The sequence below is a fragment of the Salvelinus fontinalis genome, chromosome 12 (genome assembly GCF_029448725.1).
Source record: "Salvelinus fontinalis isolate EN_2023a chromosome 12, ASM2944872v1, whole genome shotgun sequence".
Classification (NCBI taxonomy): domain Eukaryota; kingdom Metazoa; phylum Chordata; class Actinopteri; order Salmoniformes; family Salmonidae; genus Salvelinus; species Salvelinus fontinalis.
Window position 1 is genome coordinate 35,870,304 of NC_074676.1, and position 26,289 is coordinate 35,896,592.

General features: G+C 42.6%; 2 protein-coding genes and 2 pseudogenes across 3 annotated transcripts; 2 read left to right on the top strand and 2 right to left on the bottom strand.

Moving 5' to 3' along the window:
• Positions 1-296: 296 nt before the first annotated feature.
• Positions 297-3,792, bottom strand: LOC129867259 (ras-related protein Rab-11B-like). Its single transcript, XM_055940548.1, has 5 exons — positions 3,590-3,792; positions 2,071-2,266; positions 1,701-1,894; positions 1,502-1,582; positions 297-1,389 (listed from the first exon to the last, which is right to left on the bottom strand). Exons 1-5 carry the CDS (start codon positions 3,627-3,629, stop codon positions 1,247-1,249), a joined length of 654 nt encoding a protein of 217 aa, XP_055796523.1. The 5' UTR covers positions 3,630-3,792; the 3' UTR covers positions 297-1,246.
• A 421-nt stretch (positions 3,793-4,213) lies between these two features.
• Positions 4,214-11,205, top strand: LOC129867257 (heterogeneous nuclear ribonucleoprotein M-like). Of its 2 annotated transcripts, XM_055940545.1 has the most exons (15): positions 4,214-4,505; positions 5,327-5,502; positions 7,138-7,190; positions 7,887-7,894; positions 7,986-8,079; positions 8,197-8,457; positions 8,580-8,783; positions 8,894-8,954; positions 9,124-9,228; positions 9,311-9,355; positions 9,483-9,551; positions 9,640-9,741; positions 9,849-10,414; positions 10,561-10,612; positions 10,821-11,205. In XM_055940545.1, the coding sequence occupies exons 1-15, from the start codon at positions 4,465-4,467 to the stop codon at positions 10,982-10,984; spliced, it is 2,001 nt and encodes a 666-aa protein (XP_055796520.1). In that variant the 5' UTR covers positions 4,214-4,464; the 3' UTR covers positions 10,985-11,205. The 2 variants fall into 2 exon arrangements, with proteins under 2 accessions (XP_055796520.1, XP_055796519.1); XM_055940544.1 differs by lacking the exons at positions 4,214-4,505; positions 5,327-5,502; positions 7,138-7,190; positions 9,311-9,355 and having other exon boundaries at positions 7,274-7,894.
• Positions 11,206-13,875: 2,670 nt separating this feature from the next.
• On the top strand, positions 13,876-21,366 carry LOC129866548 (mitochondrial import inner membrane translocase subunit TIM44-like; annotated as a pseudogene).
• A 220-nt stretch (positions 21,367-21,586) lies between these two features.
• Positions 21,587-23,906, bottom strand: LOC129866549 (mitochondrial import inner membrane translocase subunit TIM44-like; annotated as a pseudogene).
• Positions 23,907-26,289: the final 2,383 nt, after the last annotated feature.

The following is a 26,289-nucleotide window of genomic DNA, read 5'->3' on the forward strand; positions in this document are numbered from 1 at the left end:
TGAATGTAACAGTTCCTGAACCTAAAGAATGTCTCACACCCAACCACTAGGCTAGCTTTCATGGGGTGTGGTGCTGTCCTAGGTCAGAGGAACAGGGTTGAGCATGGGGGAGCAAGAACAATCTTTCTAGACCCCTGCCTCTACCACAGCAAGCCCTCAGAACAGGTACACAGGAGACATCTCACATATTCTACCCACATACATCTAAGGTTGAGCAATTTCAATTCCAATACTGTGTAGTGCACTGATAAGTTATATATGACATGTTAATGATGAATGAATTACTTACGTATTACTGTGTTTAAAGGAGTTTATTGAAAAGTCTTACAGTGCTTATGGAAAATAAAACAATGAAAAGGTGAGCCAAATATATTTGAATAAATACACAATAAGGTTAATTTTGGGCATGATAACTGCCTGGATGAAAAGTAAGAGCCACCTAAAAGACAAATGCATACATATACCAATGTAATAATACTGCCTTACTCATGAGCAACTGTGAGTGGCTATATACGCAGCACCATCTAGTGGTCATTGTTCAAATACACTAGCAGGGTTTCCCAAACTCAGTCATGGGGCCCTCCCTCCCCTGGGTGCACGTTTTGGTTTTGCCAAAAGCTTGATGATGAGTTAGTTATTTCAATCAGCTGTGTAGTCCTAGGGCAAAAAAGTAAACGTGCACCCAGAGGGGACCTCAGGACCGAGTTTGGGGAACCCTGCTCTATAGCACTTCAAGTACAGGTGTAGGATCTGAATTTGATCACTCTTTTGTTGCTGAGAATTTTCCTGCATCGCAGGAAATGCAGAAGAGCTTTGTGATTTACATAAATTCACTGAAAACCCACACTAGCACACGGTTGTATTAACAGTATTGCACTTTTCATGTAGCCTACTTTAGACCAGATTATGGACTAAACATTATTTTGCTGTGACAATATAAGTCAAATTAAGATCCTACACCTGTATAGCTCAATCCATTTAAAATAACTGCCCTGTTCCTACAATGCAGGAACCTCAACATTGAATCCATGAATGACTGACAAAGTGACAGAAAGGCTTTTTAAAGTTTCACTTCATGGCAGGAGAGCACATGAAATAAAAAGGATGTTTTGTATACAGACAGGGAGGGGAAAGCAGGGCGTCGTCACATATGGGAACAAAGACAGAATGGGCGGTACAGGATAAGACAGAGTGATGGTGGAAGTGGAGGGGGGTTGGGTGAAGGGGGTCACAGGAGTTGTAAGGGTCACAGGCTTTGACAGCACGGTAGTTTGTTTTTCTGCCCATCGGTTGTGGGGGGGACAGTGACGTCCACTACATTGTTGCCTGGAGACTCGTCATGTGCTGATCTGTCAGCTATCTGCTTTTGTGATACGATTCTGTAGATTTCTGAAGGAAAAGGAAGAGACAGTTACTGAAAAGAAAATGTGCCAATAATACATAATTTATAGACTAGCTAGTTTCCAGTAATGTGAGGTGTGTTGTGGATCCCTCTTCTTACCTGTGAGGATGTTCTTGAATGCCTCTTCCACATTGGTGGAATCCAAAGCTGATGTTTCAATAAATGATAGCGTATTCTTCTCTGAGGGAGAAAAAGAGAAAAGATTGAATTGAGACAAACATGGGTGGCTTTTTAACCATCTCTGTCCCCACAGTGAGCTATCATCTCCAGTGGTATTGTTGCAGTGATTGTTGTTTACCTGCAAAAGCACGAGCCTCGTCTGTGGGCACTGCCCTGAGGTGGCGCAGGTCACTCTTGTTGCCCACCAGCATGATAACGATGTTGTTATCTGCGTGATCCCGGAGCTCCTTCAGCCAGCGCTCCACATTTTCATAGGTGAGATGCTTGGCGATGTCATACACTAGGAGAGCCCCCACTGCCCCACGGTAGTACCTGATTGGGACAGAGCAAGGAGAACGGGATGTCAAAGGTTGTAGGACTAAGACAGAGAAGTACCTCATAACAGTTTCTATGGTTCATGGCAGGTTTCAGAGGGGCGTTATGAGCACATTATAACAAATGTATTATAAAGTTGTTGATTGCTTGGTACATTTCGTTACTCCACTCACGCTGAGGTGATGGCCCTGTAACGCTCCTGTCCAGCTGTATCCCAGATCTGGGCCTTTATTGTCTTGCCATCCACCTGAATGCTGCGGGTGGCAAACTCCACACCAATGGTGCTTTTGCTCTCCAGGTTGAACTCATTCCGTGTGAAACGGGACAGCAGGTTACTCTTCCCCACACCAGAGTCTCCGATCAGCACCACTGGCAACAAAACACACAGACAACATTAGCACTGCAATGAAAGGCTGCCATTGTATGTGCAGTTCAGTACAGTCAAAAATATGAGATCACATATAGTACAGTAAACCAATTACAGGTATACCAAGTGGATGACTTATCATAACCTATGAGGTTTGCATGTCTGACTTTTTTTAAAGCTTTGGAAAGACAATATTTTCATTGATTGAATACTGCTGAAGACTGAGACAACAGAAACACATTCAGAAATAAAGTGGTTATATGAATACAAAGTGCTGCTCTGCCTCTTCAGAGGGGGAAAAGGATTTGACCTTTGTCCTTCTGGAGTCATGGTGCAGGAAGCTGAGAACCTGCTCCTGCTGGGAACCCTGAGTTGACACTTTTCAGAGGGCCTCTCTTCCTATCGTCACCTTCAGTCATTCTCCCTTGGAAATCCTCTTTGTTCTCACACTGCCCCTTTTTCACATTTTCTGTTATGTTTGAAGTGTCATTTGGAATGTATTTTATAGACTGCTGTACACTAAATTAGATTGGGTAACGGGTGAGGTGTGCTTCTGTGGGATTGATTTGAAACACAACATCTAACAGTAGCTCATCAGTAGGGTTATAAATTGGTATCTGTAAGATTTTGACAAATGTCTTTTCTTGTGTTATATTGAGTGGAATAGATTATGGAATGGTCAGAGCGTCAGACTATGAAGAGGGTGACCCACTGGGAACTTCCTTCCTGCTCATTATCCCATCCTATTTTATGGGCATGTTCAGCTATTATTGATCAAAACGTCACATTATAATGTAAACAACTGTTTATGATTGAGTATGTATATTAGGCTAATTCTGTATGAGTATTAGGTCTACCTATAAATCATTGCAGGCTAATTGTAGGCTACAACTAGTTAAAAATGACTGTGAATCATTTCAGATTTGACCCTTTGGTACACTTTTTTGAAGGATCCTCCTAGCTATATTAATTGTATAAAACCCGACATGTTGCTGGCTATAAACCAGGACCTTTGAGAATGATGGTATTGGTGTTATAAAGCAACCTAAGAAAACCTCTGTTGTTAGCTAAGTTAGAGCTGTGCATTGCTCTACACAATGCGACAAACCCATTATACTCAGCATTGTATTTAGCAAGCCACCAGATCAGATGGAGGCTATCAATTCCTAATCTATCTGGACATTCTTAAGCGATCTGTTAGAATAAAATACATTGTGGGAGTTTCACAAGGTACCTTCATAATTGATAGAATGAGACACAAATCATATTTGTTGTAGCTACCACCAAGAGGCAGCTGGCTACAGCTAGATTGATAGTTATTTTACCTTTGAACAAGAAATCGTATTCATCATCTCTGTTGCCCATGTCTTAAAAATAGTCCGATTCCGATTTAATTGCGATATATTCTTGGTCTAGCGTTTCTGAAGTTAGTTGCAGTATTTTCTCTATAACCCAATGTGTGAAACAATGCGCTGGTTTTTCAGTCCCCGACTGACTGCAGGAACACGGAATCTTCCTGACTCTGCAGAAGGGGAGGAGTTCACGGGCGCCCATGTAAACTACAATATTCATGACATTCATTACAGTATTTGTTTTTTTATTTTATTAGGGATCCTCATTAGCAAATGCCTACTCTTCCTGGGGTCCAAACTCATCAAGACACTTACATTACACAAAATATAAGACAGTAGCAAATGTGTTAATGTAAATTGTTTACCTTTATTTAACTAGGCAAGTCAGTTAAGAACAAATTATTATTTTCAATGACGGCCTTGGAACGACAGATTCGTACCTCGTTAGCTCGGGGATTTGAACTTGCAAGCTTTCGGTTACTAGTCCAACGCTCTGACCACTAGGCTACCCTGCCGCCCCAGGGCGTATGTAGTACAGTACAAAAAAATGTACTTTGATTCTGAGCCGTCGTCGGTCGCAGAGCCAAATTCCCAGCATGCTTCACTCTCCTGGGCAACCCAGTGAATAAATAGAAACGGGTGTATTCTTCCGCCATTTCACCAACGTTAGCTTGTTAACTAGCAGCCCGTCGCTCCAAAGTAATACGTTAAAACAGTTATTTATTCGATACTGCTAAAGTGAAGCAACACTGCCAAATTTCGGCAATATTTTATCAGCGTTGGTGAGGTATTCTATTGACCAAAAACTAATTCCGTAACAAAACAGGATTAGCTAACTGCGCAAGAAGATGTCGACCGAGGCCGCTGCTCCGGAGAAACCAGGCCAGGGGTAACGTTTTAATTTATTTCATTAATTATTTTTTGGGGCTGGCTGCTAGCTACCTAGTAACCTTTCTTTACATTTTCCGATCGCCAAGGTTTCGTATATTTATAATCTGTATTGTTTTGAGACGTTAACAGCTAAATTGATACCTACCTAGTTAATCACTAAAATAGCTAAACAATGGCTTCTGCTTGCTATGTTAGCCACAATGTGAGCTGCGTGCACCAGTACACCACACCGCATGAGATTAGCGAATTAGCTAGCCTGCTAACGTTACCTAACTTGTCCTCTCCCTCCATTTTTTTGTTTAGTACGCCATCACTTGCTATTTTGGTTAACTAAGCTCGTGTACTGGCCAACTATTCACAGAATACGGAATAACGTTAGCTAGCTATTGTTAACGTTATGATATATCGCGTGTCTGAAAATGGGAGAAAGTGAAGTTAGCAAACGTTAATACAAATTGGCTTGTAATATGGGAGTCTTAGCCAAACTCTGGATTGGTGTAGGTTTTTCCGGTAACTAAGCATTTGTATTAGTTAACATTTAGCTATATTAAACGATCTGTAAACAAAGTAATAGCTAGTAACATAAAGTCAAGTGAGGTGAGATGAGGGAGGTAAAGGCAAAAAAGGCATGGTGGCGAAGTAAATACAATATAGCAAGTATAACACTGGCATGATAGTTACCCCTTTGTACTGCAGTCTAGAAATGTAACGTTTACTTGGCCAAGTATTTTTTTGTTAGTTGACGTTAACCTTTTTTCACCATCAGACTGACGTATTATCGTTACTCCATTAATCACTTCCCGTTCTTTTTTCCCAAAGGGAAATTAACGGCAAGGTCAAGCATGAACCCAGTGTCAGGAAGGAAAGGCCCCAGAAGCGCGGCGGTGGTCGCTTTGAACCCTATGGAACCCCATCGAAGAGATACCGTGTGTTTGTCAGCAACATTCCATATGATGTGAAATGGCAGGCACTCAAAGACCTAATGAAAGAAAAAGGTATGGTGTTAAGTTAAGTTAGCTCCGTTATAGATATGGAGTCCATCAAGGCTAATAAAACCTCCCATAACAGGTCATTTGCGTTGAACCACTTCACCTTGTTTACTGGAAGGAATCTGGCAAATCTGTAAAGGGCCTAGGTTGCAATTCATAGCTATGAGGTTCTTGGTATACAGACTATGGGAGTGGCCTTTCCATGGATTGGCCTGCGTTCTAAGTCTTGGATGGTTTAGATTTCAGAATAGTTCTGTGATTTCTGCCTTCGGCTAGTCATTTTTATAGTGCTGTGAATAGCATTATGAATTTGTATTTCATTTTGGAGTCCTTGATCGCTGCAGCTACACTTGCTTGAACAATGGGAATATACAAACTAAAGGGAGGTCTTCAAATTAAGTACAGGGCTTATAGTGTATGGGCCATCAATTGTACTGTTGTGTTGGGTCTTGTGGTTTGTGTGTGTATATAGCTGAAAAGGGAAAAACGTCTGCATTGCCTTGAGACACTGAATTTCTCTCAGGTGCCCATACTACAATTATTAAAGCTGGTCTTATGTTCTTTGCGTTATCATTTTCTTGGAAATTATGTCCAAATAAGAATTGATTAATTGGTTCTATTTAATATTAATTTGCAGCATGGGCTAGTTGTCCTCAACTTCTTCTTGTTTTCAAATTGAGTCCTGCAACAAAAGGAACGGTGTATTTATCGACGTTTAAGTGGTGGTTTACATGGCTTTGGCAAAGCTATAATATATGTTGGCACTAATGTAATAAATAGCACCTGCTTTTAATCATGATGAAGCATGGGTGTTCTGAGAGGTTACCAATGCCTTTCAGAAACAGTTTTTTGGTGTTTGGATATAATAATTGAATGTGGCGTTAAATTGCATTCTCTTTTTTAGGTTTGTCGTTTCCGCAGATCTCCATGTTGTACCAATTACAGATGTGTGCTTGGGATTTCTTGGGGTACAGGTCTACAAAATGAAGCAGCTTCTCACGGCTGTCCTTGTTTCAGCTGAGGATTGGTTCCTGTCCATTTATGGCGCACTCATTGTTGTCCCTCTGTTAGTTAAAAACACATTTGAACACTGTTGTGCCTCTCCAGGTCCAATGCATGTACAGCTTTCCAAAAATGTCAATGTTCTTCAGACATTGGCGTTAGTTGAGTTGGTACAATTTAGTTTTTAGTGTAGTTTATGTTCAAAGGTGCGTCTGAACAGTTGTATCAGTCAGTGGTTCCAAATACATTTAACAAGGAACATGGATTTTGGAAGGGTGGACTCGTGGTTTCAAATAACTCTGCAAACTTAACTGTCATTCTGTCAACTTTATCCTCACTTCGAAAATGGTTTCTTTATGATAACTCATCCGATTTAGATGTTGTTAGCTATTTGACGATTATTCTCTATAATCTATTGCTCTTGGTGTTTGGGGACTCTACAAGGACAGGCTAAGAAGTCATTTTAAGATACAGTACGAGCTTGTCTTTTGTAGACCTGTACCAGAATTGAGGTGCTGGGAGGAAGGCTCTGGAGTAGCAGGCCGAGCTCACGGTCACCAACCGCTTGTCTGCTCTAAACCCCCATTGTTTTCTCGGCTTCTCTCCCCTGGTGTGTGTCGTCTGGAATCTGATTTGTAGTGGGTGAGGTAACGTACGTGGAACACTTAATGGACGGAGAAGGCAAATCGAGGGTAAGTGCAATAGACGAACCTGTGTTTGTCAGCTTGAGTTATCTTTTCTTTCATTGTGGGGGATGTTCAAACCTGGATGAGTTTTGATGAACGTGTCAAGTGGGTGACACTGGACAGAACATGGTGCAGTCTGTGGCACTGAAAAGGTCATCTTGGTGTCTGATTGGGAATTCGGGTTTCTGTAGCCAATCCCATGTGATTGCAGTAGCTGGGAAAGTCCCCTTTTGCGGTGGATTTGTTCATCTGGGACTTAATCTAAAATGGGGCACAGCCCCCCAAGAGGTTGTAACATGGCTGTTACATGTAATAGATTTGAATCCATGTAATTGTTTATGTGGAACAGATATTTCCTTCAAAGGAGTGTATTTTGTCTGTGGGACTTCTGCCTTTGTGTACAATGTTTAGGGTTTAGATTCACCAGACAACCTCTGTATTTGCTATATTGTCTGGTGACCAGCTTTTAAGCGGTCTAATAATTTTGAAAGAGTAATTGACTGTTCAGGGCTAAAACCAAACAAGTGAGTAGAATGTGTTTGGCCCTGTTATTGAATATGTATGAAGGTCATTCGATGCCTTTCATAAGAGTAATTCAGGCCCCTGAATACCATTGTTCTCTACTGTGCCACAACTGATTACTAACTTGAATGTTCTTTTTCTACTTCAATGATGCTGTTGTGTGATCTTCAATCAACCAAGGGTTGCGCGTGAGTATTTTCATCGTTCTGTCTTCATTCTAATAGGTGTCTGAAGGTTATTCTAAGTTCCTGGTGTTCATCACAATGTTTGTGTGAACAGGGTTGTTGAGTTCAGGACTGAGGAACTGATGAAGAAGGCTGTGGAGAAGGTCAACAAGCACAACCTGAATGGGCGGCCCCTGAAGGTCAAAGAGGTGAGCAGTCTTTTTTTTTAAAGATGCTACTGGCACTTGTTACCACCAGAAGAACAAAATCTACCACTAAGCCTTTTTTCCCTATTTAGTGATATTGTCCATGTCTGTCTTCCTCAGGACCCAGATGGTGTGATTGCCCAGAGGGACGCCCACAGGTCCCAGGGTGGTGGTGGACCCCCCGGTGGCCATGGTGGAATGAACATGGGCATGGATCGCATGAACATGGAGCGAATGAACATGGACCGCATGGGCCCAGGACCGGGTGCCCCACCCATGGTCAACATCCCCCCCAGCCTCATGAACAACTCCAACATCCCCAATGAGATCATCCACGGGCTGCAGGCTGGCAAGATTGGAAGCACCGTCTTTGTAGCTAACGTCAGTTGGAGTTTGTAGTCTGTCTATATAGTGTATGCCCAATATACATTGTTTTTTGATATCATTTGAAATTATGATATTGCAAGTATTTTAACCAAGTCAACACCATGTTTTGTTTCCAGCTGGACTACAAGGTTGGCTGGAAGAAGCTGAAGGAGGTGTTTGGCATGGCAGGTGTGGTGGTGCGTACTGACATCCTGGAGGACAAAGATGGGAATAGCAGGGGCATGGGCACCGTCACCTTTGACATGCCTATTGAAGCTGTCCAAGCCGTCAGTATGTTCAACGGTCAACTGCTTTTCAACCGGGTCATGCATGTCAAGCTCGTAAGCAACATATTAGATTGTGCACACACTAATATTAACAAATGTTATATTCCTTGTACACATTTTTGAATGTATTTTAACTGATGTTTGTCGCTTGTTGGATATTTCAGGATGAGAAGTCCTTGCCAAAAGGAGACTTTGCACCACCTGAAAGACCCCCAGCACTACCCCGTACGTACAATGCCCCCCCCCCCCCCCCCCCCCCGAAATGTAAAGATAAGTCAATGGAAATACTCTGTCCAACACATTTTGAGTATGTTCAAGGCTAGCTTCCACATAATCTTCAATAGAAGGGTCGGTTGTGTTTCTTTCTCTCAATCATCCATTTCTTTTCCCTCAGGTGGCCTTAGTGGCATCGGGCTGGGACTTGGGCCTGGTGGCCAACCCATCGATGCCACCGCACTGAACAGAGGTGGAGGAGGAATGGGCAACATGGGACCTGGGGGTAAGGAGCTGTCTTTGTGATCCTCTGCAGTGGACTTTTCATTTGGCTTGGTTCAGTCACTCACTGTTTGTTTGGTTTGTAGGCATGGATGGCATGGGCTTTGGTGGTGGCATGGGTAGAATGGGAGGTATGTACTTTTTGTACTGCGTCCATTGAATGGGTATAGTTAAAAAAAATTGCATGGTGTTTTTCCTGCCCTTTTCCCCCTAATACACTATTGTAGATTTAACTTTCTTGCCATAATTTTCTCCCAGGAATGGATAACTTTGGTGGAATGAACAACATGGAGCGTTTCGGACCATCTGGAATGGGCAGGATGAATGGTAAGGAAATTAAATTCACACAACACAAATTCACGTGTTCGTGAAACATTAGTTCGTCTTCTAATAGTTTAATCTCTTGCGTTGTCAGAGATGGACCGTGGGCTTGGTGGCTCTTTTGACCGGGAGTTTGGTCGAAATGATATGGGCATGTCTCGCAATAATTTTGGAGAATCCTTTGAAAGAGGAATGGGTTAGTACTTTTAGGATTTGCGCAATTCTTCCTAACACGTACATGCCTGACGCTGATTTCTTACAGGACCTAAAATGTCTCACTAGTTGTTTTTTCTTGACTTACAGGTAGCTCACTGGGCATGGACCGCATGAGCTCTGGCATGGATCGCTTGGGTGGTGGAATGGACCGTCTGGGTGGAATGGAGCGCATGGGGATGGAGAGGATGGACCGCGTGTCTGATCTGGACAGGCTAGGGGGGTCTGGCTTTGACAGGATGGGCTCTGGGCTGGACCGACTGGGGCCCAGTATGGACAGGCTTGGTTCTGGGCTGGACCGTATGAGCTCCAGCGTGGACCGCCTGGGCCCAGCTGGATTTGACCGCCTGGGCCCGTCCAGTTTGGAACGTATGCCTGCTGGCCTGGACTTCGCCTCTCCCATGGGCATGTCGGACCGCATGGAGAGGATGGGAACCAACTTTGACCGCATGGGTTCTGCCGGCATCGACCGCTTCCCGACCACCGGGCTTGACCGCATGGGCTCCACTATGGACCGCATGGGCGCTGTTGGTGTTGGAGGCCAGTTTGACCGGCCAGCTGAGATGGAGCGCGGGGGCTTTGGAGGAAATGGCTTTGGGGGGGCCGGAGGTCCTGGAGCCAACGCCAGGAAGGGCTGTCAGATCTTTGTCAGAAATGTAAGCTTCTCTATAGAAATAATGATCAACTGTCTCCAAAACGTGTGGTTGGAGTGTATTCAGAATATGTATTTTATTAAGACTCATCTTGGAGGTTGTATTCAACACAGACCATTGTAAACTAATTGATTTGACTCTTTTTGTAGCTGCCCTTTGACTTCACCTGGAAAATGCTGAAGGATAACTTCAATACATGCGGTAGGAACATAATCCACTCATTTCATTAATGTGGGGACTTCCTTGCGCACAAACTTATCAGAAATGTAATTTGACAGAAGTGAGAAGCATGCAAATGGAATGTTTAAGTTCATTAGGTAATGACACCGTGGAAGTCTTTCTGACCCAAAATTCAATTGGAACTTCAGCCCAAATATTTCTAACTGCTTTAATGTGCTTTGTACTGTAGGTATTGTCCAATATGCTGACATCAAGATGGAGAATGGTAAGTCCAAGGGCTGTGGCGTGGTTCGCTTTGACAACCCGGAGACTGCAGAGAGAGCCTGTCGCACCATGAATGGCTACAGGCTGAATGGAAGAGAGATCGATGTCAGAATCGACAGAAATGCGTAAACGTCCAGTGTCATTATGGCCCTGATATTTGCCGCCCTGTATCGACCTTTCCACATTTCTTGTTTGTTAGGCAATTGTAACTGTGCAAGTGTATTTTTAGTTAGTTCTCATCCCTGCATAATTTGTGACCAAATTTAAATTTCTTTATATTTTACCTGTAATGCTTCACGTCATTGCCTTTGTTCTATAAGGTGTTTTGATAATAAATATCAACATTGGAATTTTGTTTTCTGTCTTCCTTGCCACTGACATGTAAAGTTGTGAGTGACACAAATATTAATTTCTACAAAGTTTGATGCTTCAGTGTCTTTAGCTATTTGTCAGATGTTACTATGGAATACTGAAGTATAATTACAAGCATTTCATAAGTGTCAAAGGCTTTTATTGACAATTACATGAAGTTGATGCAAAGAGTCAATATTTGCAGAGTTGACCCTTCTTTTTCAAGACCTCTGCAATCCGCCCTGGCATGCTGCCAATTAACTTCTGGGCCACATCCTGACTGATGGCAGCCCATTCTTGTATAATCAATGCTTGGAGTTTGTCAGAATTTGTGGGGTTTTGTTTGGCCACCCGCCTCTTGATTGACCAAGTTTTCAATGGGATTAAGGTCTGGGGAGTTTCCTGGTCATGGACCCAAAATATCGATGTTTTGTTCCCCGAGCCACTTAGTTATCACTTTTGCCTTATGGCAAGGTGCGCCACCATGCTGGAATAGGAATTGTTCATCACCAAACTGTCCTTGGATGGTTGGAAGAAGTTGCTCTTGGGGGATGTGTTGGTACCATTCTTTATTCATGGCTGTGTTCTTAGGCAAAATTGTGAGTGAGCCCACTCCCTTGGCTGAGAAGCATCCCCACACATGAATGGTCTCAGGATGCTTTACTGTTGGCATGACAATGAACTGATGGTAGTGTTCACCTTGTCTTCTCCGGACAAGATTTTTTTCCGGATGCCCCAAACAATCGGAAAAAGGGATTTATCAGAGAAAATGACTACCCCAGTCCTACAGCTGTCCAATCCCTGTACCTTTTGCAGAATATTAGTCTGTCCCTGATTTTATTTTATTTTTTTCCTGGAGAGAAGTGGCTTTTTTGCTGCCCTTGACACCAGGCCATCCTCAAAGTCTTCGCCTCACTGCGTGCAGATGCACTCACACCTGCCTGCTGCCATTCCTACGCTTGCTGGACTGCTGTTTTCAACTCTCTAGAGACAGCAGGAGCGGTAGAGATACTCTGAATGATCGGCTATGAAAAGCCAACTGACATGTACGCCTGAGGTGCTGACCTGTTGCACCCTCTACAACCACTGTGTTTATTATCTGACCCTGCTGGTCATCTATGAACATCTTGGCCATGTTATAATCTTCACCCGGCACAGCCAGAATAAATTTGATTGTTCAGAGAAGACTGCGTGAATCAGGCCTTCACGGCTCCATTTGCTGCAAAGAAACCACTACTAAAGGACACCAATAAGAGACTTGCTTGGGCCAAGACACATGAGCAATAGACATTGCCGTGTATTTGTGAGACGCAGAGTAGGTGAATGGATGACCTCTGCATGTGTGGTTCCTACCGTGACGCATGAAGGTGTGTCAGTATATATATGTGCTTGTAGTTCGTCTATTTTATTATCCAATGATTGTACGTTGGCTAATAGGACCAATGCTAAAGGCAGATTACACACTCACAGGCGGATTCCTACAAGGCACCCAGACCTACGTCCCCGATATCTCCGTCTCTTTCTCCTGTGAATGATGGGGATAAGGACCTTGTCTGGAGTAAATCCTTCACGTCCGACTCGTTAAAGAAAAAATCTTCATGTACGATGTGAGTAATCGCTGTCCTGATATCTAGAGGCTCTTTAAGGTCATAAGAGACCGTGGCAGAGACATGTACAAAATAAGTTACAAATAATGCGAAAAAACACAATAGTACAATTGGTTAGGGGCCCGTAAAATGGCAGCCATCTCTGGCGCCATTATATATCCAACACCACCATCATTAAGTTTGCCAACGACACAACAGTGGTCGGCCTGATCACCTACAACGATGAGACAGCCTATAGGGAGGAAGTCAGAGACCTGGCAGTGTGGTGCCTGAATAACACCCTCTCCCTCAACGTGATCAAGACAAAAGAGATGATCATGGACAACAGGAAAAGGAGAGCCGAGCACGCCCCCCTACAGAGGGTAGTGCGTACGGCCTAGTACATCACTAGGGCCAAACTTCCTGCCATCCAGGACCTCTATCGGTGTCAGAGGAAGGCCCTAAATATTGCCAAAGACTACAGTCACCCTGGTCATAGACTTCTCTCTGCTTAACAGCTTCTACCCCCAAGCCATAAGCCACTTTACACCTCTACCAACATGTACATGTTATCTCAATTATCTCAACTAACCTGTGCCCCCCGCACATTGACTCTGTAGCGGTACCCCTTGTATATTACCTCGTTACTGTTATTTTGTTATTTATTCTTTACTTAATTTTATTTTAGTAAATACTTTCTTAAAACACTTATTTATTTTAAAACGGCATTGTTGGTTAAGGGCTTGTAAGTAAGCATTTCACTGTCAGGTCTACACCTGGCGCATGTGACAAACAACATTTGATTTGATACCGACAACACAAACACACATTCACACTCATCATTTGCTGCTGCTACTGTTCTTTATTTTACTCTCATTATATTATCTTATGCCTAGTCACTTTACCCTGACTTCTTGTGTAATTGTGTAATTGTAATGTGATATTTGTACCCCCTAGCTCGATTATATATAATGGACAATCTATATATACTTGTGTTCCCTTATGCACTTTATGTATTGATTTGTTGTTAATAAAAAAAAATATATATAATAATAAATAAAAAAAACATGCAATGCAAGCAAGATGTCGGCTTCCTTGTGTTTGTGTTACCAGGTGAGTTCTCATTAAACATATTTTTCCAAGTTGTCTTTTAATCTTCAATAATTAAGGTTACCCATTATTGAAAATAGCGATGAAACACATATCCTCAAAGTGTCTGCTCCACTGCAAAATGCTGAACCAGACTAGCTCGCTAATTTAGCAGCAAGACTTGTCGGTATTTGGGGCTTGATTCATAACAGTAGAACATGTGCACCAAGCGGAAGTTTATTGCTGTCATTAAAATAATATACACATTTTGAAATTGCATTATTTACACTTGCGTACGTATTTCCATAGCATAGACAAATTACATTTTGTGCAGTAATTGAGTATGACCGGACGATCTGAAGTGAATTTTTTTGTAACTCTGAGAACTTATTTTTGAAAATCATACAGTATCTAGTAGGCCAAAGTTAGTTCACAATTGTTTCTAGGAGGAAACTGTCCATTTTATAAGCAAGATAGGCTTTGTTGTCTGTAACAGTTTTTGTTATCAAAATCTCATGAGTTGGCAATAGCACTTTGTTTTAGGTATTTATTGTATGCCTAACAAAGCATCTTGGCCAATCATAATGTGTCTAGAACAAAATGTTTTGTAATGTTTTGAGTTTTTCTTATTGTGCATTTCATCCTCCAGCAATGTGTTAGAAGTTTGTTTGTGTCCAGCCCCTCATATGTGCTCCTACACAACAGACCTCATGAATACAGGATATGTGGGTCCCTCACAAGTTCCTCACAGGTAACAGTGAATGTTCCACTTGTGGTAATCATGCTAATCATTAATTGTATACAATTCGAATTGTACCTTCCTTTCTGTTTTACAGTTCATTAAGTTCTTAGTTTTAACATTCAAAGTGCTTAGACAGCAGTGTATCAAATCAGTTTCTGCTTTAGCCAACTTGGCCTTGTCCTGCAATGTAGTGTGGTTGAATGCAGAATTTGTCAGATAACCAACATTATTTTATTCTTATGCAGAAAAGTGTTCCTCTCTCTAATACAATGACCATATCTTGCTCTAGGTGCGGTATGCATCAGACAGGGGAGGTGACCGAAAAGGCTTCTTGGGGGGGTTCTTGGATAACCTCAAGCAGGAGCTCAGCAAGAACAAGGAGATGAAGGAGAACATCAAGATGTTTCGCAAGGAGGCTTAAAAGCTGGAAGAATCAGAAGCTCTGAATCAAACTCAGCAGAAATATGTGAATAGTCCCCCAAAAATTAACAGCTTCATTCCTTTATATTTATCTGTGGCCCAGCAAATAATATTGAAGCGCGTGTCACACATTGCTTTGTTGTCACATCGGACAAAGAATGTTGTTAGGCAGGTTGGATTGGACAATTATTTGTTTTTTGTCTTCACTATTTATAATATATGCCATTTCACTTTCTTCCTCAGAAAACCATAGAGTCTGAAACTGAAGACGTCCAAAGTTCTGAAGAAGAAGTTAGGGACCTTCTCAGAGACTGTGAAAGAGGTACTGTACATGGATTGTCTGCTGTAGTCACTGTCAACAGCTTTGATCACTGAACTTGAGTATGGTAAATGTAGTGCTGAATGCTGTCAATTAAATGTCAACATGGACATTAATAACATAAGTAGGCCTTTGTCATGTCAACAGAAAGGGTGTGAGTGTCAGTGTTACAAATCCCTTTTGGCCCAACAGTCAAGGGTGGATGGTAACGAGACCCGTAACATAACTCATGCAAATTATAATAGTGAAAAAGAGAGTGAGAACGAAATAACCACAGACAACTAAATTACCGTCAAACACACATGGTTTATTTGAATACTCACAGTAATGGGGGAGCAGGAAAAGGGGCTGAGCTGGATCCAAGGAAAGAAATAATAAGTATCCAAAAACACCCCTAAGCTAGACTAGCCTACTTCACCAACAGCTAACTAACTAACCAAAAATACTGGGGGTGGTCCGCCCAGTTCTAACTAGTGTTTATATACAAAGTATTCCTACGGGTAATGTATGCCCATGGGCGACCTGCCTGGTTACCCCCTTTTCCCACCGTCAAACAAACACCATAACAAAACTCACAGGTGGGGGCAAAGTGACACGTAGTTGCACACCAAACAAGAGCTCTACAGACAGATGGCATTGACAGAGAGATTGAGCTCCAGAGAAAACAACTGATAGGGTTTTTAAACCAAGGGAAAGGGATTGGGTAAGGGAAAAGGAGCAGGTGTCTTCTGATTAGCGACTGATTGATGACTGATTGGGGAATGACGATTGTCACCTGTGAGTAGGGAAGAAGGAGAGAAAAGAAATACACACAGGATACACACAGAATACTTGTATCCGTAACAGTCAGACATAAGAAGTTCATGTTTCTGTGTGTCTGTTTTTAGGGTCTGGAAGAGGTCAGTTGTACAGATATAGGGAAGAAGATCAAGGAAGGCATGGAGGAAGCAGCAAAGACAGCCAAGGCATCTGCAGAGTCTGTGTCCAAGAGTGGAGGGAAACTGGGAAAGACTGGTGCCTTCAGAGCAATATCACAGGTGAGACCTAAATAGTCAGGGACAAGGTACAAAAAGGACCAATCCAGCACTTCAAAGTCAAATACCGGGTTTGGTCATTTTCACTGCGTAATAGCAACCACTGGCTCCGTTTTTTTCTTGTCACTGCATAAACCAAGTAAGTCTAATGATCAGGAGGGAATGTGCAGAATCAACCCATTGATTAGGTAGCTTATCATAACAGCCCATGCATTTCCTCTTAGGCCTGCTGTATGTGCTCACACAGGGTATGGAGAGTGTGAAGAAGGAGATTGATGATCTTAATCAGTGGGCCCTACCGGGCCCCCAAGACACTACGGAAGAGGAGTGACTTTTCATCCAAGGCTGCAGAAAATGAGAACAAGGTCTTCGAGGCTAATGAGTACGTGCTGCCAGTCTCCCAGTATCGCTAGATCTCTAGATCATTACTCAAGTAGAACTGTGTTCAATAACACAACACATTTTTCAGTGCCCAAATGTTTGGGTGTAAATTGGATAGACAGCCACAGTGAAATGCAGTTCTAGTCTAGATAACTGTTTACTTTCTGCTGTACTATGTCTGGTGGCATGTGCGTGAGCAGTGATCTGTTTTCTAGGGAGGCCATGGGAGTGGTGCTGCACAGTGGAAGGACTTCAAGGACAACAACATGGTCTTCAACAGTGAGCATGTCTCTCTTATCATTTTTTTTTTCTTCACCTGTCTGGTGTCTTTAGTTTTCATTGACGTCTCTAAGTATCACCCTTCTGAATCATAATGTTATGATGAGTACAGAACTATTCCTTTAAAATATACACTCAGCGGCCAGTTTTAGGTACACCACCCGTTCACGAATGTACAGCGACGCAAACTAGTCACCTTTCGGTGAAATTCGCTGTTTTGAATCCAAAAAACGTTTTTTGTGTAGATCCGATGAAAAATAAAAAAGAGTTTGGTGTGAGGGGTTAAATAACTACTGGCTGTAAACGAACGAGTGATGCGTGTTTGTAGCAATACTGGCCGTATCCAAGGCTCAGCCAATTGTTTACGTAACAACAGAATTCAGCGCAACATGTGACCTGAAGAAAGAGGCAACCAATTGAATAGTTATAGCATCAGGGCACACTCTGGAAAGGAAGCTTGCCAGTTACAGCGGCGCGTCCCCTGAACGATAACAAAGTGGCAACGTTAGGTCGGTGAGAAGCCTGACCACGGAGACGGGGGTGAGTGCAAAAAAAAAAAAGTCGCCTTTTTGTCCCTCACCAGTTTACATCCCTGAATGTATCGCTCCAACAAACAGTGAGTAACGTGGCCGTGGCTTGCTATATAAAGCAGACAGACGGGCATCGAGGCATTCAGTTACTGTTTGATTGAACTTTAGAATGGGTAAACTAGTGAGGTAAGCGAACTCTGGGTGTGGAATAATTGTCAGTATCTCAGAAACGGCTGGGCTTTTCATGCACAACAGTGTCTAGAGTTTCCAGAGAATGGTGTGACAATGGGGCCACAGACAACTAACGGTGCAGCACAATAGTGGTGTGCAGAACGGCATCTCGAATTCTTGTCACGGATGGGCTATTGCAGCAGACGACCACACCGGGTTCTACTTCTGTCAGCTAAAAACAAGAAGCGTCTCCAGTGGGCACGTGACCTCCAACACTACACAATTGAGCAGTGGAAAAACATTGCCTGGTCCGAATAAATCCTGGTTCCTGTTGTGTCATGCTGATGGCAGAGTCAGGATTTGGCGTAAGCAGCATAAGTCCATGGACCCATCCTGCCTGGTGTCAATAGTACAAGCAGGTGGCGGTGGTGTACTGCCGTCCAATCTCTAGCAGCTGCGTGATGCCAGCGCGTCAGCATGGACCAACATTCCTGTGGAAAGTTTCCGACTTGTAGAATCCATGCCCAGAGGCATTCGGGCTATTCTGGAGGCAAAGGGGGGGGTCCGACCAGGTACTAGATGGAGATGTTAACTGGCTGGTGAGCTTTTATCAAAACAGTTTTAATGAATGTCTGCTGCTGTAATGTTTGTCCAGTAGATGGGGCTAAGTTCAAGTGTAAAACTACCAATCAGTGGCTTAGTGCTGTGACTCAGGCTCTGTGGGAACCATGCTCATATACAGTGGCTTGTTGCTCTGAGGTGCAGGTGCGTTTGTAAACTTGACCACGTGTCATTTACTTTTGACTATACCTTGAAGATTAATTTTTGTTAATTGCCAAATTCGAACTATCATCATGTTTGCTAGTCAGAAATGTCCCGGTCTCCAAAATCACAGTCTTTAAGGGATATAAACCTAGCCCTGGAGTTGTTTGTGGGGTGAGCAGCAAGGTGTATATGAGGAAACCCTCTGCTAGCTGATTGACTGCTATACCAGTCTGGTGAACACTGTCCTGCTTCTATTAACCTTGTTAATCTTAGAGCTAATGGCCCCAATACTAACGAGGAGCAGGAGGCCAGGGACTACCAAGGGATAAGGTACGAGAGGCTGGGGACTAGCTGCCTTGAAAACAGTGTTTCTGTCTTATGTTTACACCAGTCATCCTCAATAGGTGGACAGCGGAACGGGAACAATACGAGCTTGTGCAGGCCAGTCAAGTTCTTCCATACCGATCTCGGCAAATGTATTTCTGTATGGACCTCGCTTTGTGCACGCGAGCATTGTCATGCTGAAACATGAAAGGGACTTTCATGGCAGCTATAGCAGGGTAGAAATTTAACAAACTGACTTGTTGGAAAAGTGGCAACCTATGATTGTGCCACGTTGAAAGTCACCACTCTTCAGTAAGGCCATTCTACTGCCAATGTTTGTCAATGGAGATTGCATGGCTGTGTGCTTGATTTTATACTCCTGTCAGCAACAGATGTGGCTGAAATAGCCCAATTCACAAATGATAAGGGGTATCCTCTTACTTTTGTGAATATATACAGTACCAGTCAAAAGTTTGGACACACCTACTCATTCTAGGGTTTTTCTTTATTTTTACTTTTTTTTTAAACTTTTTTAGATTAGGGCCTAATGAATTCATTTAAAATTGACTTATGAACTATAGCAGAGTAAAATCGTCAGAATTATTGCATGTTGTGTTTACATTGATTTGAGGTTAAAAAAAAAATCACAAAAAGAAAAATCACACACACACCATTCAAAAGTTTGGACACCTACTCATTCAAGGGTTTTTCATTTTTACTATTTTCTACATTGTAGAATAATAGTGAATTCATTTAAAATTGACTTATGAACTATAGCAGAGTAGAATCGTCAGAATTATTGCATGTTGTGTTTACATTGATTTGAGGTTAAAAAAAAATCACAAAAAGAAAAATCACACACACACCATTCAAAAGTTTGGACACCTACTCATTCAAGGGTTTTTCATTTTTACTATTTTCTACATTGTAGAATAATAGTGAAGACATCAAAACTATGAAATGATACATATGGAATCATGTAGTAGCCAAGAAAGTGTTAAAGAAATCTAAATGTATGTTATATTTGAGATTCTTCAAAGTAGCCACCCTATGCCTTGACAGCTTTGCACTCTTGGCATTCTGTCATACAGCTTCATGGAGGTAGTCACCTGGAATGGATTTCAAGCAACAGGTGTGCCTTGTTCATTTGTGGAATTTATTTCCTTTCGTAATGCGTTAGAGCCAATCATTTTTGTTGTGACAAGGTGTGGTATACAAAAGATAGCCCTGTTTGGTAAAAGACCAAGTCCATATTATGGCAAGAAAGCTCAAATAAGCAAAGAGAAACAGCAGTCCATCATTAATTTAAGACATGAAGGTCAGTCAATACAGAACATTTCAAGAACTTTGAAAGTTTCTTCAAGTGCAGTCGCAAAAACCATCAAGCGCTATGATGAGACTGGTTCTCATGAGGACCGCCACAGGAAAGACCCAGAGTTACCTCTGCTGCAGAGGATAATTTCATTAGTTACCAGCTTCAGAAATTGCAGCCCAAATAAATGCTTGACAGAGTTCAAGTAACAGACATCTCAACATCAACTGTTCAGAGGAGACTGCACAAATCTGGCTGGTGTGTTTTGGGTCATTGTCCTGTTGAAAAACAGATTGTTTTTCAACAGGACAATGACCCAAAACACACCTCCGGGCTGTGTAAGGGCTATTTGACCAAGAAGGAGAGTGGAGTGCTGCATCAGATAACCTGGCCTGCACAATCACTTGACCTCAACCCAAATTAAATGGTTTGGGATGAGTTGGACCGCAGAGTGAAGGAAAATTAGCCAACAAAGGCTCAGCGTATGTGGGAACTCCTTCAAGAGTTTTGGAAAAGTATTCCAGATGAAGCTGGTTGAGAGAATGCCAAGAGTGTGCAAAGCTGTCAAGGCAAAGGGTGGCTACTTTGAAAAATCCTAAATATATTTATTTGGTTACTACAGGATTCCATGTGTGTTATTTCATAGTTTTACAATGTAGGAAATAATAAAAATAAAGAAAAACCCTTGAATGAGTAGATGTATAAATAAACACCATTTGTTTTTTGGAATCTCAGTTGGGGGTCTCAATTTACTGTTGAGTTAGAATAGTACAATGCACTAAGTGCAATTTCAAAATGTTGTGCAGCAGTTTCTCTTGCTATGTCAGACAGTAACTCAATTAGCCCATCTTACCTAACATTTTTTGGATTGGTAAATTTGTTTACATAGCTGGGTGATAGACTATCTACCGACCGGGGAGGCCCCCATTGATTTTGTTAGTCACTCAGATATCATTAAAAAAGCTCTCTGCCCAATGGCAAACTATGTAGAATTGCAGGAAATGAACTGGCTCTGACTTCTTGTGTGGGTATAGATGTGGGTACGTAGACTTGCATGAGGAGTTCAGACTTTCTGTGGCCCCCACCAAAGTTTCCCATCCCTAGTCTCGGGCATTGGTGGACCACATGGCATCCAAGATATCCCTTCCCAGTTTGGGGAGGACTTCGACAAAGGCATTAAAGACACCCTTCACTTCATCCTCTCGTGAACATAATGAAGTCTAGGAGAGGAGGAGGACAGTATCAACTTATCAAACCATGGTGTGAGACAGCCAGACACTGCTTGAGTGGTCTACTGCCTCCACTGTCATCCTGGTGGAAACACAGGTTCATCCAGTCTGGGTCTCCTCTATCCTGGTCTGTGAACACCACCAGTCTGGTCCATGAGGGACAGCCAGACGAGGCAGTCCACAGCAGGCCACCCAAAGCCATGTTAGGGGAGGAGATCGCTGGGTTGCTGACAAAGCCAGCACTGCTTGTTCATGTCCCTGTGGTAATTCCATGTTCCCCTATCCAGCCGGCCTCCCCTCTCCTCCTCGGTCTTCCAGCCGTGTGTGTGGGCCTATCAGAGGACCTGTTCAGTGCTGGAGGCAGAGATGTCCAGGAGTCTCCAGGCTGCATAAAGATTGAGCTCCTCCTGGTCTCGACACAGGGCCTATACGTACATCATCCTCAGCACCTTGTCCTGTTGGCAAACACATAGTTACGATCAGAGGGATTGGCAAATTGCACAAATGAAATCCATTTTCAATCCTTTGGAACGTGTGTTGAAAGTGTACACTGTACAACCCTGGCTAGCCTGTTCTCTCAGACCAGAGACAAAGGGCAACAAAAGTTGTCTCATCAACAGTACAGGACATAACAGCCCAGCCTCCATAAATCCCCTGGCAGTGCCCTGCACCAGACTGAGGGGTTGCCAGCTTCCTGCGGCTGCCCATCCATTTATTAGGAAGATGTTCCCGATGTTTGGTATACTTGGTGTATAGAGACAAAATACAGACAGCCTACAAGTAGCAAAACAGAAAAATATAGCTTGAACATTAAAATGTATTCCAATATGATTGAAATAGGCCTATAGCCTAAACTGTTTATATTAATGCAGTCGTCTCGGTTTTCATTTGAAGCATCTTTATATATCGCTTGTTTGTATCAATTGCCAAGACATTGGTAACTTTGTATTTGTAGTCAACTTTGTTCTGAGGTTATTGGTGGTCACAGAGAGACAGATGAACCGTGTGTTTCTATGTTTAGCGGAGATCTTCTGTGTATAAAGTGATGCGGGAGGGCAAAAAAAAAGCAGCGAACAATGCACTTAGCTGTTCTAGGTGTTAGATTATGAACATATTCAAGTGCAGCGTTAATAGCGATGGTTTTGGGAAACAGCTCAGAAATTGAACGATGCTCCTACAATGGTTCTAACGGGCCCTGGATGCTTTCATGTGGAGCCTGGATGACAGTCAGCAGGGCTCCATTGAAAGACGATGAAGCCACTTTAGACTATTGAAATGCACCCTGGGTCTGAAACATTGCCTTGTCTGATTGGACAAGCTAAGAGACAAAAATATCCCTGTTTTAATACGTTTACAATGCAATCCTTATTTCCAGAGTAGAGATGGAGGGTGTATTCTACTCACAGGGTCTCCTTCTATGACGTCACCTTTAGTGTTGCGCATCACCATGACCAGCTGGGCCTGGAAGGTGATGATCAGCACTTGACCCTGCTCCATCATCTTCCCCATGGCCAGCTGAGAAAACACGATAAAAAGACACTGTTAGAAAAGAACATCCCATAAACCAATAACAGGAAGTGTTTATTGCAAAGATTAACTCACATAAATGTTGTCTATGTCCAGGATCTTAGTGGAACTGCAGGCCCATAGCCTTGGCCTGTTGGATGGGGTGGGCCAGCTGACTGTACGTCTATGAACAAGACAGCGGTGTGGCAAACAGCAACGGCAGGGGGGAAAAAAATGTACAGTACTTCAAAAAGAATCAATTAATCTTCTGCTGGTGTACAAATGACTAGCCCATCCATTGGTCAATAAAAGTGCTTACTGCTTCATAACACCAGTCCTTCAGCACCTCAAGCTCCCCTCGGATCATGGCCTACAGACAGACACACAGAGAGACAGGTAAGGCAGGTAGGTACAGTGATATCCACACCTCATGAGACAATGTAGATAGACAAAAATGGATCTGGACAGTAAAGAAAGAAGTGCTCCATTGATTTTACAATTCATCTGGATATTTACCTGATTTAAATGACTAATGTTGAAGGTTGCGGACCGAAAAATGTAACTGCAGTGACATACATGGAAGGGTTCATTCCCAAGTGTCTTCAGCTCAAAAAGAACAACCTGTATTCTTCCTGTATACCTTCATCACGATTTGTACCACATCAATGTCAGAGGAAATATCTTTCTTCACCTCCAGTACGTTGGGTATGATGTCAAATTCACACTGCTTGAGGAAGACATCCTTGTCGAACAACAGGTCCACCTTCAGAATCTGTCAGCACCTCTGACATCTCTGTCTTGGAGAAGAGCCCACCTGAACAGACACACACGTTAGACAAGAACAAAAGACAGAGCCCACCTACCAAAGGCTGATGTGATTGGGGTGGGTGGTATGGAGAAGTCAATAGGTTACCTAGGACGTCGGTCATTTTGTCTGTGACGGCACGAGACGCTCTGAGGGCATTCTCGCTTTCATCATACTTCATCTTCATCTCAAAGAACCCTGGGAAGAGAGGGCAGAGTAAGTCATTTAGTCACAGTGCATCAACATCACACAAAGGGTTACAGGGTGGGGGGTTGGACTCAGCATAAGTACAGTATTTCCTCAAAGCCAGGACATCGAGTTGGACCATATGGATCAAACATGGGGACTGAGCTGTGGGTCAATGTACACCATAGCTCTGCTGTGTGATTGATGACTGGGTTGTGACTGATGCTACAAAACAAGTCAATACCACAGCATTTCTATTGACTTTTCACAATGTCATTACTGTATATCATTCATAGCTCCTTTTCACCAGTCAGAAACATTTTGTCAGCACTGTTTCTTTGGTAATACTCAATTGCTTGTTCCATGTATAAGGCTACAGTGTAAACCAGGGGTACTCAAATACTAAACAAAAATATAAAAACACAACAAATGTTGCTTCCATGTCCATGAGCTGAAATAAGAAGACCCCAGATCACAAAAAGATTCTCGCATTTCTCCATTGCCAAGATAATCCATCCACCTGACAGGTGTCATATCAAGAAGCTGATTAGACAGCATGATCATGGACACAGGTGCACCTTGTGCTAGGGAAAACAAAAGGCCACTAAAATGTGCAGTTGTCACAACGCCACAAATGTCTCAAGTTGAGGGAGCATGCAATTGGAATGTCCCCCAGAGCTGTTGACAGAAAATATGTTAATTTCTCAAACGCCGTTTTAGGGAATTAGGCAGTACATCCAAAACAGCCTCACAACCGCAGACCAGGTGTATGTTGTCGTGTGGGCGAGCATGTTGCTGATGTCAACGTTGTGAACAGAGTGCCCCATGGTGGCGATGGAGTTATGGTATGGACAGGTATAAGCTACGGACAATGAACACAATTGTATTTTATGGGGCGGCAGGTAGCCTAGTGGTTAGAGCGTTGGGCTAGTAACCAAAAGGTTGCAAGATCAACCTTTCTTATTTTCTGAGGCTGGTAACTAATGAACTTATCCTCTGCAGCAGAGGTAACTCTGGGTCTTCCATTCCTGTGGCGGTCCTCAAGAGAGCCAGTTTCATCATAGCGCTTGATGGTTTTTGCGACTGCACTTGAAGAAACTTTCAAAGTTCATAAAATGTTCCAGATTGACTGACCTTCATGTCTTAAACTAATGATGGACTGTCATTTCTCTTTGCTTATTTGAGCTTTCTTGCCAAAATATGGACTTGGTCTTTTACCAAATTTCTGTATACCACCCCTACCTTGTCACAACACAACTGATTTGGCTCAAACACATTAAGGAAATAAATTCCACAAATGAACAAGGCACACCTGTTGCTTGAAATCCATTCCAGGTGACTACCTCCATGAAGCTGTATGACAGAATGCCAAGAGTGCAAAGCTGTCAAGGCATAGGGTGGCTACTTTGAAGAATCTCAAATATAACATATATTTAGATTTCTTTAACACCTTCTTGGTTACTACATGATTCCATATGTATTATTTCATAGTTTTGATGTCTTCGCTATTATTCTACAATATAGTAAAAATGAAAAACCCTTGAATGAGTAGGTGTCCAAACTTTTGAATGGTGTGTGTGTGATTTTTCTTTTTGTGATTTTTTTTTAACCTCAAATCAATGTAAACACAACATGCAATAATTCTGACGATTTTACTCTGCTATAGTTCATAAGTCAATTTTAAATGAATTCATTAGGCCCTAATCTATGGATTTCACATTACTGGGCAGGGGTGCAGCCATGGGTGGGCCTGGGAGGGCATAGCCCACCCACTGGGGAGCCAGGCCCAGCTAACCAGAATTAGTTTTTCCCCACAAAAGGGCTTTAAATTACAAACATAAATACTCCTCAGTTTCATCAGCTGTCCGGGTAGCTGGTCACAGACGATCCCGCAGGTGAAAAAGCCAGATGTGGAGGTCCTGTGCTGGCGTGGATACATGTTGTGAGGCCGGTTGGACGTACTGCCAAATTCTCTAAATGAAGTTGGAGGCTGCTTATGTCAGAAAAATGTACATAAAATTAACACCTCTGGTGGACATTCCTGCAGTCAGTATGCCATTTGCATGTTCCCTTAAAACGTGATACATCTGTGGTATTGTGTTGTATGAAAACTGCCCATTTTAGAGTGGCTGTTTTATTGTCCACAGCACAAGGTACACCTGTGTAATGATCATGCCGTTTAATCAGCTTATTGATATGCCACACCTGCCAGGTGGATGGATTATCTTGGCAAAGGAGAAATGCTGACTAACAGGGATGTTAACAAATTTGTGCTCAATATTGGGGGAGAAGCTTTTTGTGCTTATGGAAAATGTCAGGGATGTTTTATTTCAGCTCATGAAACCAACACATGTTTACCAACATGTTGTGTTTATTTTATTTCAGATATTCTATCTATCGTTTGG

Excerpts from the sequence above, each read along its gene's own strand:
- LOC129867257 (XM_055940545.1), top strand. The coding sequence starts at position 4,465 with ATGTCGACCGAGGCCGCTGCTCCGGAGAAACCAGGCCAGGG. Across the intron at positions 9,229-9,310 it reads GGGCAACATGGGACCTGGGG|GCATGGATGGCATGGGCTTT; the intron begins GTAAGGAGCTGT and ends TTTGGTTTGTAG. Across the intron at positions 10,613-10,820 it reads GGATAACTTCAATACATGCG|GTATTGTCCAATATGCTGAC; the intron begins GTAGGAACATAA and ends TTTGTACTGTAG.
- LOC129867259 (XM_055940548.1), bottom strand. The coding sequence starts at position 3,629 with ATGGGCAACAGAGATGATGAATACGATTTCTTGTTCAAAG. Across the intron at positions 2,267-3,589 it reads ATACGATTTCTTGTTCAAAG|TGGTGCTGATCGGAGACTCT; the intron begins GTAAAATAACTA and ends TTTTGTTGCCAG. Across the intron at positions 1,895-2,070 it reads TACAGGGCCATCACCTCAGC|GTACTACCGTGGGGCAGTGG; the intron begins GTGAGTGGAGTA and ends TGTCCCAATCAG.